The following is an 18,307-nucleotide window of genomic DNA, read 5'->3' on the forward strand; positions in this document are numbered from 1 at the left end:
GAGACACACTCAGGGTCACACTGGGGCCACACTGGAGCAATACTGGGGCCACACTGGAGCAATATTGGGGTCACACTGGGGCCACACTAGAGACACACTCAGGGTCACACTGGGGCCACACTGGAGCAATACTGGGGTCACACTGGGGCCACACTGGAGCAATACTGGGGTCACACTGGTGCAATACTGGGAGAACACTGGGGCCACACTGGGGCCACACTGGTGCAATACTGGGGTCACACTGGGGCCACACTGGAGCAATACTGGGACCACACTGGTGCAATACTGGGGTCACATTGGGGCCACACTGGAGCAATACTGGGGACACACTTGGGCCACAATGGAGCAATACTGGGAGAACACTGGGGCCACACTGGTGCAACACTGGGGTCACACTGGGGCCACACTGGAGCAACACTGGGGACACACTGGGGCCACACTGGAGCAATACTGGGGTCAAACTGGGGCCACACTGGTGCAATACTGGGAGAACACTGGGGCCACACTGGAGCAATACTGGGGCCACACTGGTGCAATACTGGGAGAACACTGGGGCCACACTGGAGCAATACTGGGGCCACACTGGTGCAATACTGGGAGAATACTGGGGCCACACTAGTGCAATACTGGGAGAATACTGGGGCCACACTAGTGCAATACTGGGAGAACACTGGGGCCATACAGGTGCAATACTGGGAGAACACTGGGGCCACACTGGAGCAACACTGGGGCCACACTGGGGCCACACTGGGGCCACACTGGTGCAATACTGGGGTCACACTGGGGCCACACTGGAGCAACACTGGGGTCACACTGGGGCCACACTGGTGCAATACTGGGGTCACATTGGGGCCACACTGGAGCAACACTGGGGTCACACTTGGGCCACAATGGAGCAATACTGGGACAACACTGGGGCCACACTGGTGCAACACTGGGGTCACACTGGGGCCACACTGGAGCAATACTGGGAGAACACTGGGGCCACACTGGAGCAATACTTGGGCCATCTACTTATCATGGCTGAGAATCACCCATCCATCCATAGTGGGGGACTATGGATGGAATTAGCCTATAGCTAGAGTGTGGAACATTTACATGTCCATGAATGAATAAATAAATAAATACATAAAAAAGTAAATGAAGGAATGAATAAATAAATAAATAAATAAATAAATTAATTAATTAATAAGTAAATAAATAAATGAAGGAATCAATCAATCAATCAATAAGTAAATCAATAAATAAATCATGGAATGAATAAATAAATAAATGAATGAATAAATCAATTAATAAGTAAATAAATAAATGAAGGAATAAATAAATAAATGAATAAATAATAAATGAAGGAATAAATAAATAAATAAATGAAGGAATGAATAAATGAATAAATAAATAAATAACAGAATAAATAAGTTGAGAGTTAAAACCTCAGTCCTTCTTACAGTCCTTATAGTGTTGGGGCTGATGAAGAATGCAGAAATGATCATGTGTTCTGATATCATAATGACGACATCATACATCCCTAGATGAGCCCTGATATCTGCTGTATTTAGAAAAATGAGGATGAGCGTCTGAGCACCATCACAGCCATGCGTCTTACTATTTTCTGCTTAAGTCATGGTTATGATCCAGTTCTAGAAGTATCTGTCCTGACCTCTGCTGAACGTGACAGACTGAAGACGGATCCTCACTTCCTGTTTGTTTCTGACATGACGGAACTGAACCCAAACAGGACCTGGTCCAGGTCTGAGGGTTCCCACGTCTCTTCCTGTGACCTGCTGCTCCATCAGACCAACCGCCGCCTCCCTACAGACATCAGAGTGAGATTTATGCTGGTTTATGGGAGGCCCTGACCTGGTCTGACCTGGTCTGGACGGACCCAGTCTGCAGAGCAGTGAGGATGTGAGTCCAGCTGGTCCTGGTCTGCTATGTCTGGTGAGTTCAGCCTTTAACTGGAGGCGTCTGTGAGCAGCTGCTCGGCGGTTATGACTTCATGCTTCTAATAAACCAGCGAGGAGAAACGGGGGAGTAGAGGCTACGGCACGGTTAAAGACTCACTGAAACACGCGGCTTCAGAAAAACCAGCCGGCCCCAGGATCTGTGACTCTGAGACCGCTAGGAGGACTGCAGTCAGGCTGACATGAAAAACACAATTATAGTAAAAATCAGAGATGTTCCTGCTGTGGTATCACCATGACCCTACAGACGTGGACAACCATCCTACCAGCAGACCTGCAGCACCGTCTCATCCTCATTTACTCACCTGTGGATCCTTCAGGGCGTCCTGCTCAGTCCTGCTCTGACTGCTGCGCTCTGCTCCTGGAGAGGACCAACAGAGGAACATCAACAAACTGATCTGAGAGGGTTAATCGGCTTCAGGAGGAACACAGAGGAACATCAACATCTAACCCTGACCTCCAGGGTTCTGGTATCTAACCCTGACCTGCAGGGCTCTGGTATCTAACCCTGACCTCCAGGGCTCTGGTATCTAACCCTGACCTCCAGGGTTCTGGTATCTAACCCTGACCCCCAGGGCTCTGGTATCTAACCCTGACCTCCAGGGCTCTGGTATCTAACCCTGACCTGCAGGGCTCTGGTATCTAACCCTGACCTCCAGGGCTCTGGTATCTAACCCTGACCTGCAGGGCTCTGGTATCTAACCCTAACCTCTAGGGCTCTGGTATCTAACCCTGACCTCCAAGGCTCTGGTATCTAACCCTGACCTCCAGGGCTCTGGTATCTAACCCTGACCTGCAGGGCTCTGGTATCTAACCCTAACCTCTAGGGCTCTGGTATCTAACCCTGACCTCCAAGGCTCTGGTATCTAACCCTGACCTCCAGGGCTCTGGTATCTAACCCTGACCTGCAGGGCTCTGGTATCTAACCCTGACCTCCAGGGCTCTGGTATCTAACCCTGACCTGCAGGGCTCTGGTATCTAACCCTAACCTCTAGGGCTCTGGTATCTAACCCTGACCTCCAAGGCTCTGGTATCTAACCCTGACCTCCAGGGTTCTGGTATCTAACCCTGACCTCCAGGGCTCTGGTATCTAACCCTGACCTCCAGGGCTCTGGTATATAACCCTGACCTCCAGGGCTCTGGTATCTAACCCTGACCTCCAGGGCTCTGGTGCCCTACCCTGACCTTCAGGGTTCTGGTGCCCTACCCTGACCTTCAGGGTCCTGGTGCCCTACCCTGGGGCTCTGAAATAAGGAACTAGAATCAGAGTTTTCCTTCGGCTCCGTAGGTATCAGATGCTCTGGTTCTGGATTTCATCCCTGCACAGGTCAGTTTACATACAATTAATTTAAAAAGATGAAAAAAAAAACACCATGACAAAATCTGATTACTCATACATCTGAGAGATCTGATTGGCTGTCATTGTTGAATAGAAAGATCTGCCTACATCCTTTGACCATAAATAAGCCTTGGACCAGCTGACTGAGGTGGGGTCAGAGCTAGACCCTGGTGAACTTTAGTAGCCCTGCTGAGTCTGACCGAGGTTAGAGAGGTGTCAAAGACAGGCTCAGCCATTGGCCAATCAGAAAAAGGTACCAGTAGTTGGCAGAGTAAAGGTCATGGTTACCTGTCTGTGATGGGCCTCTCCTCCCCTCCTCTCTCTCCTTTGTCCTCTCTCTCTCCTTCCACCCGTCCACCGTGTCAATGGTGTTAAGGTCTAGACCGTCAGACCCCTCAGCATCCACACCGTCCTTGCCATCCTTCACGTCTGATAGAGACAGAGACGTCTGATGGTCGCTCAGCGCTTCCTTCAGCGCTGGTTCATCCTGACAGGTGGAGTCAGGGACAGGAACGGACACCAGAACAGATGGCCTCACTGCTTCATGTTTAATCTGATCATCCAGCTGTGGATCCTTGCCACCTTTACCAAGACCTTCTGGGTGTTGGTCTAGGTGTCTACCAAGAGAAGACAGCTCCTGGATACCTGTCTGAGAGTCTCCCTCAGCTGTTCCCTCATCTTTATCTTCTGCTAAAGGTCTAAGGTCCTCTCCTGGTACCCTGTCTTCATCTGCTGAAGGTCTAAGGTCCTCTCCTGGTACCCTGTCTTCATCTGCTGAAGGTCTGAGGTCCTCCCCTGGTACCCTGTCTTCATCTGCTAAAGGTCTAAGGTCCTCTCCTGGTACCCTGTCTTCATCTGCTGAAGGTCTGAGGTCATCTCCTGGTACCCTGTCTTCATCTGCTGAAGGTCTGAGGTCATCTCCTGGTACCCTGTCTTCATCTGCTGAAGGTCTAAGGTCCTCTCCTGGTACCCTGTCTTCATCTGCTAAAGGTCTAAGGTCCTCTCCTGGTACCCTGTCTTCATCTGCTGAAGGTCTGAGGTCATCTCCTGGTACCCTGTCTTCATCTGCTGAAGGTCTGAGGTCATCTCCTGGTACCCTGTCTTCATCTGCTGAAGGTCTAAGGTCCTCTCCTGGTACCCTGTCTTCATCTGCTAAAGGTCTAAGGTCCTCTCCTGGTACCCTGTCTTCATCTGCTAAAGGTCTAAGGTCCTCTCCTGGTACCCTGTCTTCATCTGCTAAAGGTCTAAGGTCCTCTCCTGGTACCCTGTCTTCATCTGCTAAAGGTTTAAGGTCCTCTCCTGGTACCCTGTCTTCATCTGCTAAAGGTCTAAGGTCATCTCTTGGTACCCTGTCTTCTTCTGCAGTCATCAAACTTGATATAAACTGATCTAACCCTAGTGTTTGGTTTCCTTCACTGTCAGGAACAGTAAGACCAGGACTGTCAGTGTCTACCTGTGGTTGAGAGTCTGTCTGACCGTCTACCTGAGCCTGTGGCACCTCAGTGTCCGTCTGACCGTCTACCTGAGCCTGTGGCACCTCAGTGTCCGTCTGACCGTCTACCTGAGCAGTAATCTCATGCTTAGTTTCTGGCAAAGCTCTCTGGGTATCTCGCATTGCCCTGTGTTCATCTGCAGGTCTTGAACCAAGCTTTAACAGATCGTTCTGTGCAGTCTGATTGTCTTCTCTCCGGTCTTTGGGTTCTGTTAAAGGCCTCTGGTTAGATCTCGGTATGTCGTCTACTCCTACAGGCCGTGAACTCACCAGACACGGATGTGTCTCTTGGGTTGGATTTCCTTCATCACCAAACAACGTGAGACTAGAAGCTTCTACGCCAACCTTCGGCCCTGTTTCTGTCTGACTGTCTACCTTTGCTGGAACCTTGTCTTTGGTATCTTGTGAAGGTTTTGGTTGATCTAGCAGTACGCCGTCTTCTTCTAGACGCTGTGAACCTAACGTAAACAGATGGTTCTGAGTTATTTGAGCTTCTTTTTTCTGGATTTTAGGTTTCTGTTCATCTTGTGGTGTTTTTTCTCCTCCTACAGGCCGTGTCAGATTAGTTTTACTTCCTTCTTTGACGTGTTTTTGTAAACTAGAAGTGTCTGACACGTATTTGTTGCTGAAAAGAGCTGCTCCTGGCTGCTCTTGTGTCTGACTCCTTAACTCGTTCTCCTGAACCAGGGCCAACTCTGGGGCCACGGTCTCAGCGTCCTTACCCTGGTCTGGTTTCTCTGGTCTAGAAGTCTCTTCACTCTGTGCCCGATTGTCCGCTAACCATTGGCTCATTTCCACACTTGCCATGGCTGATGCTACTGCCACCGTTACCACGGCTATGGCTGCTGCCGCCAGCTCTTCGTTGTATTTCTGCTCTGGGTCTAATGTTAGGTCCTCTGTCTGTACCACGCTGAGGTCCCTCTCCTCAGTCCATCCTCTCTCCTCACCCACTTCCTCTGTCTCTTCCTCCGCCTGCTGCTGACCTCTCAGCATCTCAGAGTCCAAACAATGCTCTGAATATTCCACTGGAGCCGTCCCGGCGCTTCCTTCCCCTGATAGGAGCAGCGACGACACATCAGCTGTGCCTCCACATGGCAGAGGATCGTTCTCTGAAGGACGCTCCAAGTCCATAAATCCTACAGCTTCCCCCTCTGGATCCCCAGGTCGTCCCTCTGGATCCCCAGGTCGTTCCTCTGGATCCCCAGGTCGTTCCTCTGGATCCCCAGGTCGTCCCTCTGGATCCCCAGGTCGTTCCTCTGGATCCCCAGGTCGTTCCTCTGGATCCCCAGGTCGTTCCTCTGGATCCCCAGGTCGTTCCTCTGGATCCCCAGGTCGTTCCTCTGGATCCCCAGGTCGTTCCTCTGGATCCCCAGGTCGTTCCTCTGGATCCCCAGGTCGTTCCTCTGGATACCCAGGTCTTCCCTGGAGATCTGTAGACCGCCCTGGTCCGTTCGAGTCTGTAGCAGGGAAGTGTTGGGATTTTAGTTCAGTTTAGTTACCCAGATTTTTCTCTGATTAACCTTAAATCATTTTAAGACTGAACCAGAAACCTTCTACCTCATGTTCACCAGGCTGTTGGAGCCTGAAAAGGTCAGGATTTAAAAAAAGGCTTTCAGAGATCAAACCTTTTAAAAGTGAGCCATCTCTGTGGTCCTATAAACTAAGTTCCTTTAAATAACACAGACGGTGGCACATGCTCATTGCAGTCCCAGTCAATAGGACTAAAACCAGCAACTGTAGAAAGAATAGGACAAAGCCCGAGTGGCGTCAGCCGTCTGCTTACAACAGGCGGACTCAAACTGATTCTGCAGCCAATCCGTGACGTCCTCCATATTGAAATTGCGGTCTCTACTGAACCTTGGATCAACCTAACGGCAGACAAGAGCCCACCCACTTGGCTGGACTTCCTGTCAGCTAGGCTGGCACTAAAGTTAGCCTTCTGGAGGAAGGTTGCCTGTCAAGCGAACTGTCAATCAAATGAGACGAGCCAATCAGTGTGCAGTGAGGGTTTTCTTAAATATAATCTGAACCATTGTGGTTTGAAGAAATTCACCTCCCAGTCAGTGGCTACGACATTAGCGAACGAGACACGTCTGATTTCTGAACCAGGTTGTAAACCAGTTTATTTCTAGTGTAAAACCAGGCTGTAAACCAGTTTATTTCTAGTGTAAAACCAGGCTGTAAACCAGTTTATTTCTAGTGTAAAACCAGGCTGTAAACCAGTTTATAGCTAGAGTTAAACCAGGCTGTAAACCAGTTTATAGCTAGTGTTAAACCAGGCTGTAAACCAGTTTATTTCTAGTGTAAAACCAGGCTGTCAACCAGTTTATATCTAGTGTAAAACCAGGCTGTCAACCAGTTTATTTCTAGTGTAAAACCAGGCTGTCAACCAGTTTATATCTAGTGTAAAACCAGGCTGTCAACCAGTTTATATCTAGTGTTTAACCAGGCTGTCAACCAATTTATTTCTAGTGTAAAACCAGGCTGTAAACCAGTTTATTTCCAGTGTAAAACCAGGCTGTCAACCAGTTTATTTCTAGTGTAAAACCAGGCTGTAAACCAGTTTATTTCTAGTGTAAAACCAGGCTGTAAACCAGTTTATTTCTAGTGTTAAACCAGGCTGTAAACCAGTTTATTTCTAGTGTAAAACCAGGCTGTAAACCAGTTTATTTCTAGTGTTAAACCAGGCTGTAAACCAGTTTATTTCTAGTGTAAAACCAGGCTGTAAACCAGTTTATTTCTAGTGTAAAACCAGGCTGTAAACCAGTTTATTTCTAGTGTTAAACCAGGCTGTAAACCAGTTTATAGCTAGTGTAAAACCAGGTTGTAAACCAGTTTATTTCTAGTGTAAAACCAGGCTGTAAACCAGTTTATAGCTAGTGTAAAACCAGGCTGTAAACCAGTTTATTTCTAGTGTAAAACCAGGCTGTAAACCAGTTTATTTCTAGTGTAAAACCAGGCTGTAAACCAGTTTATTTCTAGTGTAAAACCAGGCTGTCAACCAGTTTATTTCTAGTGTAAAACCAGGCTGTCAACCAGTTTATATCTAGTGTAAAACCAGGCTGTCAACCAGTTTATATCTAGTGTAAAACCAGGCTGTCAACCAGTTTATATCTAGTGTAAAACCAGGCTGTCAACCAGTTTATATCTAGTGTAAAACCAGGCTGTCAACCAGTTTATATCTAGTGTAAAACCAGGCTGTAAACCAGTTTATTTCCAGTGTTTAACCAGGCTGTCAACCAATTTATTTCTAGTGTAAAACCAGGCTGTAAACCAGTTTATTTCCAGTGTAAAACCAGGCTGTCAACCAGTTTATTTCCAGTGTAAAACCAGGCTGTCAACCAGTTTATTTCCAGTGTAAAACCAGGCTGTCAACCAGTTTATATCTAGTGTAAAACCAGGCTGTCAACCAGTTTATATCTAGTGTAAAACCAGGCTGTCAACCAGTTTATTTCTAGTGTAAAACCAGGCTGTCAACCAGTTTATATCTAGTGTAAAACCAGGCTGTCAACCAGTTTATTTCTAGTGTAAAACCAGGCTGTAAACCAGTTTATTTCCAGTGTAAAACCAGGCTGTCAACCAGTTTATTTCCAGTGTAAAACCAGGCTGTCAACCAGTTTATTTCCAGTGTAAAACCAGGCTGTAAACCAGTTTTTATCTAGTGTAAAACCAGGCTGTAAACCAGTTTATTTCTAGTGTTTAACCAGGCTGTAAACCAGTTTATATCTAGTGTAAAACCAGGCTGTCAACCAGTTTATTTCTAGTGTAAAACCAGGCTGTAAACCAGTTTTTATCTAGTGTAAAACCAGGCTGTCAACCAGTTTATTTCCAGTGTAAAACCAGGCTGTCAACCAGTTTATATCTAGTGTAAAACCAGGCTGTCAACCAGTTTATATCTAGTGTAAAACCAGGCTGTCAACCAGTTTATATCTAGTGTAAAACCAGGCTGTCAACCAGTTTATATCTAGTGTAAAACCAGGCTGTCAACCAGTTTATTTCTAGTGTAAAACCAGGCTGTCAACCAGTTTATATCTAGTGTAAAACCAGGCTGTCAACCAGTTTATATCTAGTGTAAAACCAGGCTGTCAACCAGTTTATTTCTAGTGTAAAACCAGGCTGTCAACCAGTTTATATCTAGTGTAAAACCAGGCTGTCAACCAGTTTATATCTAGTGTAAAACCAGGCTGTCAACCAGTTTATATCTAGTGTAAAACCAGGCTGTCAACCAGTTTATATCTAGTGTAAAACCAGGCTGTCAACCAGTTTATATCTAGTGTAAAACCAGGCTGTCAACCAGTTTATATCTAGTGTAAAACCAGGCTGTCAACCAGTTTATATCTAGTGTAAAACCAGGCTGTCAACCAGTTTATATCTAGTGTAAAACCAGGCTGTCAACCAGTTTATATCTAGTGTAAAACCAGGCTGTCAACCAGTTTATTTCTAGTGTAAAACCAGGCTGTCAACCAGTTTATATCTAGTGTAAAACCAGGCTGTCAACCAGTTTATATCTAGTGTTTAACCAGGCTGTCAACCAATTTATTTCTAGTGTAAAACCAGGCTGTAAACCAGTTTATTTCCAGTGTAAAACCAGGCTGTCAACCAGTTTATTTCCAGTGTAAAACCAGGCTGTAACACAGTTTATTTCCAGTGTAAAACCAGGCTGTAAACCAGTTTATATCTAGTGTAAAACCAGGCTGTCAACCAGTTTATTTCTAGTGTAAAACCAGGCTGTCAACCAGTTTATATCTAGTGTAAAACCAGGCTGTCAACCAGTTTATTTCTAGTGTAAAACCAGGCTGTCAACCAGTTTATATCTAGTGTAAAACCAGGCTGTCAACCAGTTTATATCTAGTGTTTAACCAGGCTGTCAACCAATTTATTTCTAGTGTAAAACCAGGCTGTAAACCAGTTTATTTCCAGTGTAAAACCAGGCTGTCAACCAGTTTATTTCCAGTGTAAAACCAGGCTGTCAACCAGTTTATATCTAGTGTAAAACCAGGCTGTCAACCAGTTTATTTCTAGTGTAAAACCAGGCTGTAAACCAGTTTTTATCTAGTGTAAAACCAGGCTGTCAACCAGTTTATTTCCAGTGTAAAACCAGGCTGTCAACCAGTTTATTTCCAGTGTAAAACCAGGCTGTCAACCAGTTTATTTCTAGTGTAAAACCAGGCTGTAAACCAGTTTATTTCTAGTGTAAAACCAGGCTGTCAACCAGTTTATATCTAGTGTAAAACCAGGCTGTCAACCAGTTTATATCTAGTGTAAAACCAGGCTGTCAACCAGTTTATATCTAGTGTAAAACCAGGCTGTCAACCAGTTTATATCTAGTGTAAAACCAGGCTGTCAACCAGTTTATATCTAGTGTAAAACCAGGCTGTCAACCAGTTTATATCTAGTGTAAAACCAGGCTGTCAACCAGTTTATTTCTAGTGTAAAACCAGGCTGTAAACCAGTTTATTTCTAGTGTAAAACCAGGCTGTCAACCAGTTTATATCTAGTGTAAAACCAGGCTGTCAACCAGTTTATTTCTAGTGTAAAACCAGGCTGTCAACCAGTTTATATCTAGTGTAAAACCAGGCTGTCAACCAGTTTATATCTAGTGTAAAACCAGGCTGTCAACCAGTTTATATCTAGTGTAAAACCAGGCTGTCAACCAGTTTATATCTAGTGTAAAACCAGGCTGTCAACCAGTTTATATCTAGTGTAAAACCAGGCTGTCAACCAGTTTATTTCTAGTGTAAAACCAGGCTGTCAACCAGTTTATATCTAGTGTAAAACCAGGCTGTCAACCAGTTTATATCTAGTGTAAAACCAGGCTGTCAACCAGTTTATATCTAGTGTAAAACCAGGCTGTCAACCAGTTTATATCTAGTGTAAAACCAGGCTGTCAACCAGTTTATTTCTAGTGTAAAACCAGGCTGTCAACCAGTTTATTTCTAGTGTAAAACCAGGCTGTAAACCAGTTTATTTCTAGTGTAAAACCAGGCTGTCAACCAGTTTATTTCTAGTGTAAAACCAGGCTGTCAACCAGTTTATATCTAGTGTAAAACCAGGCTGTCAACCAGTTTATTTCCAGTGTAAAACCAGGCTGTCAACCAGTTTATTTCCAGTGTAAAACCAGGCTGTAAACCAGGCTGTAAACCAGTTTATTTCCAGTGTAAAACCAGGCTGTCAACCAGTTTATTTCCAGTGTAAAACCAGGCTGTCAACCAGTTTATATCTAGTGTAAAACCAGGCTGTCAACCAGTTTATATCTAGTGTAAAACCAGGCTGTCAACCAGTTTATATCTAGTGTAAAACCAGGCTGTCAACCAGTTTATTTCCAGTGTAAAACCAGGCTGTCAACCAGTTTATTTCCAGTGTAAAACCAGGCTGTCAACCAGTTTATTTCCAGTGTAAAACCAGGCTGTAAAACAGTTTATGTCTAGTGTAAAACCAGGCTGTAAACCAGTTTATTTCCAGTGTTTAACCAGGCTGTAAACCAGTTTATTTCCAGTGTTTAACCAGGCTGTAAACCAGTTTATTTCCAGTGTAAAACCAGGCTGTAAACCAGTTTATTTCCAGTGTAAAACCAGGCTGTCAACCAGTTTATTTCCAGTGTTTAACCAGGCTGTAAACCAGTTTATTTCCAGTGTAAAACCAGGCTGTAAACCAGTTTATATCTAGTGTAAAACCAGGCTGTCAACCAGTTTATATCTAGTGTAAAACCAGGCTGTAAACCAGTTTATTTCTAGTGTAAAACCAGGCTGTCAACCAGTTTATATCTAGTGTAAAACCAGGCTGTAAACCAGTTTATTTCTAGTGTAAAACCAGGCTGTAAACCAGTTTATTTCTAGTGTTTAACCAGGCTGTAAACCAGTTTATTTCTAGTGTAAAACCAGGCTGTAAACCAGTTTATTTCCAGTGTAAAACCAGGCTGTCAACCAGTTTATATCTAGTGTAAAACCAGGCTGTCAACCAGTTTATATCTAGTGTAAAACCAGGCTGTCAACCAGTTTATATCTAGTGTAAAACCAGGCTGTCAACCAGTTTATATCTAGTGTAAAACCAGGCTGTCAACCAGTTTATATCTAGTGTAAAACCAGGCTGTAAACCAGTTTATTTCCAGTGTAAAACCAGGCTGTAAACCAGTTTATTTCCAGTGTTTAACCAGGCTGTCAACCAGTTTATGTCTAGTGTAAAACCAGGCTGTAAACCAGTTTATATCTAGTGTAAAACCAGGCTGTCAACCAGTTTATATCTAGTGTAAAACCAGGCTGTCAACCAGTTTATATCTAGTGTAAAACCAGGCTGTCAACCAGTTTATATCTAGTGTAAAACCAGGCTGTCAACCAGTTTATATCTAGTGTAAAACCAGGCTGTCAACCAGTTTATATCTAGTGTAAAACCAGGCTGTCAACCAGTTTATTTCTAGTGTAAAACCAGGCTGTAAACCAGTTTATTTCTAGTGTAAAACCAGGCTGTCAACCAGTTTATTTCCAGTGTAAAACCAGGCTGTCAACCAGTTTATATCTAGTGTTTAACCAGGCTGTCAACCAGTTTATGTCTACTGTAAAACCAGGCTGTCAACCAGTTTATTTCTAGTGTAAAACCAGGCTGTAAACCAGTTTATTTCTAGTGTAAAACCAGGCTGTAAACCAGTTTATTTCCAGTGTAAAACCAGGCTGTAAACCAGTTTATTTCCAGTGTAAAACCAGGCTGTCAACCAGTTTATATCTAGTGTAAAACCAGGCTGTCAACCAGTTTATATCTAGTGTAAAACCAGGCTGTCAACCAGTTTATATCTAGTGTAAAACCAGGCTGTCAACCAGTTTATATCTAGTGTAAAACCAGGCTGTCAACCAGTTTATATCTAGTGTAAAACCAGGCTGTCAACCAGTTTATTTCTAGTGTAAAACCAGGCTGTAAACCAGTTTATTTCCAGTGTAAAACCAGGCTGTCAACCAGTTTATTTCCAGTGTAAAACCAGGCTGTCAACCAGTTTATTTCCAGTGTAAAACCAGGCTGTCAACCAGTTTATTTCCAGTGTAAAACCAGGCTGTAAACCAGTTTATTTCTAGTGTAAAACCAGGCTGTAAACCAGTTTATTTCTAGTGTAAAACCAGGCTGTAAACCAGTTTATTTCCAGTGTAAAACCAGGCTGTAAACCAGTTTATTTCCAGTGTAAAACCAGGCTGTAAACCAGTTTATATCTAGTGTAAAACCAGGCTGTCAACCAGTTTATTTCTAGTGTAAAACCAGGCTGTAAACCAGTTTTTATCTAGTGTAAAACCAGGCTGTAAACCAGTTTATTTCCAGTGTTTAACCAGGCTGTAAACCAGTTTATTTCCAGTGTTTAACCAGGCTGTAAACCAGTTTATTTCCAGTGTAAAACCAGGCTGTAAACCAGTTTATTTCCAGTGTAAAACCAGGCTGTCAACCAGTTTATTTCTAGTGTAAAACCAGGCTGTCAACCAGTTTATATCTAGTGTAAAACCAGGCTGTCAACCAGTTTATTTCCAGTGTAAAACCAGGCTGTCAACCAGTTTATATCTAGTGTTTAACCAGGCTGTCAACCAATTTATTTCTAGTGTAAAACCAGGCTGTAAACCAGTTTATTTCCAGTGTAAAACCATGCTGTCAACCAGTTTATTTCCAGTGTAAAACCAGGCTGTCAACCAGTTTATTTCCAGTGTAAAACCAGGCTGTCAAACAGTTTATTTCCAGTGTAAAACCAGGCTGTAACACAGTTTATTTCTAGTGTAAAACCAGGCTGTCAACCAGTTTATTTCTAGTGTAAAACCAGGCTGTAAACCAGTTTATTTCCAGTGTAAAACCAGGCTGTCAACCAGTTTATTTCCAGTGTAAAACCAGGCTGTCAACCAGTTTATTTCCAGTGTAAAACCAGGCTGTAAACCAGTTTATTTCCAGTGTAAAACCAGGCTGTAAACCAGTTTATTTCTAGTGTAAAACCAGGCTGTCAACCAGTTTATATCTAGTGTAAAACCAGGCTGTCAACCAGTTTATATCTAGTGTAAAACCAGGCTGTCAACCAGTTTATATCTAGTGTAAAACCAGGCTGTCAACCAGTTTATATCTAGTGTAAAACCAGGCTGTCAACCAGTTTATATCTAGTGTAAAACCAGGCTGTCAACCAGTTTATATCTAGTGTAAAACCAGGCTGTCAACCAGTTTATATCTAGTGTAAAACCAGGCTGTCAACCAGTTTATATCTAGTGTAAAACCAGGCTGTCAACCAGTTTATATCTAGTGTAAAACCAGGCTGTCAACCAGTTTATTTCTAGTGTAAAACCAGGCTGTCAACCAGTTTATTTCCAGTGTAAAACCAGGCTGTCAACCAGTTTATTTCCAGTGTAAAACCAGGCTGTAAACCAGTTTATTTCCAGTGTAAAACCAGGCTGTAAACCAGTTTATTTCCAGTGTAAAACCAGGCTGTAAACCAGTTTATATCTAGTGTAAAACCAGGCTGTCAACCAGTTTATTTCTAGTGTAAAACCAGGCTGTAAACCAGTTTATTTCTAGTGTAAAACCAGGCTGTCAACCAGTTTATATCTAGTGTAAAACCAGGCTGTCAACCAGTTTATATCTAGTGTAAAACCAGGCTGTCAACCAGTTTATATCTAGTGTAAAACCAGGCTGTCAACCAGTTTATATCTAGTGTAAAACCAGGCTGTCAACCAGTTTATTTCTAGTGTAAAACCAGGCTGTAAACCAGTTTATTTCCAGTGTAAAACCAGGCTGTAAACCAGTTTATTTCCAGTGTTTAACCAGGCTGTAAACCAGTTTATTTCCAGTGTTTAACCAGGCTGTAAACCAGTTTATTTCCAGTGTAAAACCAGGCTGTAAACCAGTTTATTTCCAGTGTAAAACCAGGCTGTCAACCAGTTTATTTCCAGTGTAAAACCAGGCTGTAAACCAGTTTATTTCTAGTGTAAAACCAGGCTGTCAACCAGTTTATGTCTACTGTAAAACCAGGCTGTCAACCAGTTTATTTCCAGTGTAAAACCAGGCTGTAAAACAGTTTATGTCTAGTGTAAAACCAGGCTGTAAACCAGTTTATTTCCAGTGTAAAACCAGGCTGTAAACCAGTTTATTTCCAGTGTAAAACCAGGCTGTCAACCAGTTTATATCTAGTGTAAAACCAGGCTGTCAACCAGTTTATTTCCAGTGTAAAACCAGGCTGTCAACCAGTTTATATCTAGTGTAAAACCAGGCTGTAAACCAGTTTATTTCTAGTGTAAAACCAGGCTGTCAACCAGTTTATATCTAGTGTAAAACCAGGCTGTCAACCAGTTTATATCTAGTGTAAAACCAGGCTGTCAACCAGTTTATATCTAGTGTAAAACCAGGCTGTCAACCAGTTTATTTCTAGTGTAAAACCAGGCTGTCAACCAGTTTATATCTAGTGTAAAACCAGGCTGTCAACCAGTTTATATCTAGTGTTTAACCAGGCTGTCAACCAATTTATTTCTAGTGTAAAACCAGGCTGTAAACCAGTTTATTTCCAGTGTTTAACCAGGCTGTAAACCAGTTTATTTCCAGTGTTTAACCAGGCTGTAAACCAGTTTATTTCCAGTGTAAAACCAGGCTGTAAACCAGTTTATTTCCAGTGTTTAACCAGGCTGTAAACCAGTTTATTTCTAGTGTAAAACCAGGCTGTAAACCAGTTTATATCTAGTGTAAAACCAGGCTGTCAACCAGTTTATTTCTAGTGTAAAACCAGGCTGTCAACCAGTTTATTTCCAGTGTAAAACCAGGCTGTAAACCAGTTTATTTCTAGTGTAAAACCAGGCTGTCAACCAGTTTATATCTAGTGTAAAACCAGGCTGTCAACCAGTTTATTTCTAGTGTAAAACCAGGCTGTAAACCAGTTTATTTCTAGTGTAAAACCAGGCTGTCAACCAGTTTATTTCTAGTGTAAAACCAGGCTGTAAACCAGTTTATTTCTAGTGTAAAACCAGGCTGTAAACCAGTTTATTTCCAGTGTAAAACCAGGCTGTAAACCAGTTTATTTCCAGTGTAAAACCAGGCTGTAAAACAGTTTATGTCTACTGTAAAACCAGGCTGTAAACCAGTTTATTTCTAGTGTAAAACCAGGCTGTAAACCAGTTTATTTCTAGTGTAAAACCAGGCTGTAAACCAGTTTATTTCCAGTGTAAAACCAGGCTGTAAACCAGTTTATTTCTAGTGTAAAACCAGGCTGTAAACCAGTTTATTTCTAGTGTAAAACCAGGCTGTCAACCAGTTTATATCTAGTGTAAAACCAGGCTGTCAACCAGTTTATTTCTAGTGTAAAACCAGGCTGTAAACCAGTTTATTTCTAGTGTAAAACCAGGCTGTAAACCAGTTTATTTCTAGTGTAAAACCAGGCTGTAAACCAGTTTATTTCTAGTGTTAAACCAGGCTGTAAACCAGTTTATTTCTAGTGTAAAACCAGGCTGTAAACCAGTTTATTTCTAGTGTAAAACCAGGCTGTAAACCAGTTTATATCTAGTGTAAAACCAGGCTGTAAACCAGTTTATTTCTAGTGTAAAACCAGGCTGTCAACCAGTTTATATCTAGTGTAAAACCAGGCTGTCAACCAGTTTATATCTGGTGTAAAACCAGGCTGTCAACCAGTTTATTTCTAGTGTAAAACCAGGCTGTAAACCAGTTTATTTCCAGTGTAAAACCAGGCTGTAAACCAGTTTATTTCCAGTGCAAAACCAGGCTGTAAACCAGTTTATTTCCAGTGTAAAACCAGGCTGTCAACCAGTTTATATCTAGTGTAAAACCAGGCTGTCAACCAGTTTATTTCTAGTGTAAAACCAGGCTGTCAACCAGTTTATATCTAGTGTAAAACCAGGCTGTCAACCAGTTTATTTCCAGTGTAAAACCAGGCTGTCAACCAGTTTATTTCCAGTGTAAAACCAGGCTGTAAAACAGTTTATTTCTAGTGTAAAACCAGGCTGTAAACCAGTTTTTATCTAGTGTAAAACCAGGCTGTCAACTAGTTTATTTCCAGTGTAAAACCAGGCTGTAAACCAGTTTATATCTAGTGTAAAACCAGGCTGTAAACCAGTTTATTTCCAGTGTAAAACCAGGCTGTCAACCAGTTTATATCTAGTGTAAAACCAGGCTGTAAACCAGTTTATTTCTAGTGTAAAACCAGGCTGTAAACCAGTTTATTTCTAGTGTTAAACCAGGCTGTAAACCAGTTTATTTCTAGTGTAAAACCAGGCTGTAAACCAGTTTATTTCTAGTGTAAAACCAGGCTGTAAACCAGTTTATTTCTAGTGTAAAACCAGGCTGTCAACCAGTTTATATCTAGTGTAAAACCAGGCTGTCAACCAGTTTATATCTAGTGTAAAACCAGGCTGTCAACCAGTTTATTTCTAGTGTAAAACCAGGCTGTCAACCAGTTTATATCTAGTGTAAAACCAGGCTGTCAACCAGTTTATTTCCAGTGTAAAACCAGGCTGTCAACCAGGCTGTAAACCAGTTTATTTCCAGTGTAAAACCAGGCTGTCAACCAGTTTATGTCTAGTGTAAAACCAGGGTGTAAACCAGTTTATTTCTAGTAAAAAACCAGGCTGTAAACCAGTTTTTATCTAGTGTAAAACCAGGCTGTAAAACAGTTTATGTCTAGTGTAAAACCAGGCTGTAAACCAGTTTATTTCCAGTGTAAAACCAGGCTGTAAACCAGTTTATTTCCAGTGTTTAACCAGGCTGTAAACCAGTTTATTTCCAGTGTTTAACCAGGCTGTAAACCAGTTTATTTCCAGTGTAAAACCAGGCTGTAAACCAGTTTATTTCCAGTGTAAAACCAGGCTGTCAACCAGTTTATTTCCAGTGTAAAACCAGGCTGTCAACCAGTTTATATCTAGTGTAAAACCAGGCTGTCAACCAGTTTATTTCTAGTGTAAAACCAGGCTGTCAACCAGTTTATATCTAGTGTAAAACCAGGCTGTCAACCAGTTTATATCTAGTGTTTAACCAGGCTGTCAACCAATTTATTTCTAGTGTAAAACCAGGCTGTAAACCAGTTTATTTCCAGTGTAAAACCATGCTGTCAACCAGTTTATTTCCAGTGTAAAACCAGGCTGTAATCCAGTTCATTTCTAGTGTAAAACCAGGCTGTAAACCAGTTCATTTCTGGTGTAAAACCAGGCTGTAAACCAGTTCATTTCTGGTGTAAAACCAGGCTGTGAACCAGTTCATTTCTGGTGTAAAACCAGGCTGTAAACCAGTTCATTTCTAGAGTAAAACCAGGCTGTGAACCAGTTTATATCTAGAGTCAAAACCAGGCTGTAAACCAGTTTATTTCTAGTGTAAAACCAGGCTGTAAACCAGTTTATAGCTAGTGTAAAACCAGGCTGTAAACCAGTTTATTTCTAGTGTAAAACCAGGCTGTAAACCAGTTTATTTCTAGTGTAAAACCAGGCTGTAAACCAGTTTATTTCTAGTGTTAAACCAGGCTGTAAACCAGTTTATTTCTAGTGTTAAACCAGGCTGTAAACCAGTTTATTTCTAGTG

At 42.6% G+C, this 18,307-nt stretch overlaps 1 protein-coding gene across 3 annotated transcripts in view; it reads right to left on the minus strand.

The window, feature by feature from the left end:
* Window positions 1-1,993: 1,993 nt before the first annotated feature.
* LOC121515446 overlaps window positions 1,994-18,307 on the minus strand; it is a 110,407-nt gene continuing 94,093 nt past the window's right edge. For all 3 annotated transcript variants that reach the window (XM_041796222.1, XM_041796221.1, XM_041796223.1), the window contains 3 exons: window positions 3,589-6,249; window positions 2,267-2,322; window positions 1,994-2,138 (listed from right to left, as the gene is read on the minus strand). In XM_041796222.1, the coding sequence (XP_041652156.1) occupies window positions 2,076-2,138; window positions 2,267-2,322; window positions 3,589-6,249 (2,780 nt within the window). In that variant the 3' untranslated portion in view covers window positions 1,994-2,075. The remainder of the gene's footprint in view (window positions 2,139-2,266; window positions 2,323-3,588; window positions 6,250-18,307) is intronic.

This window comes from Cheilinus undulatus, linkage group 9, assembly GCF_018320785.1.
Source record: "Cheilinus undulatus linkage group 9, ASM1832078v1, whole genome shotgun sequence".
Classification (NCBI taxonomy): domain Eukaryota; kingdom Metazoa; phylum Chordata; class Actinopteri; order Labriformes; family Labridae; genus Cheilinus; species Cheilinus undulatus.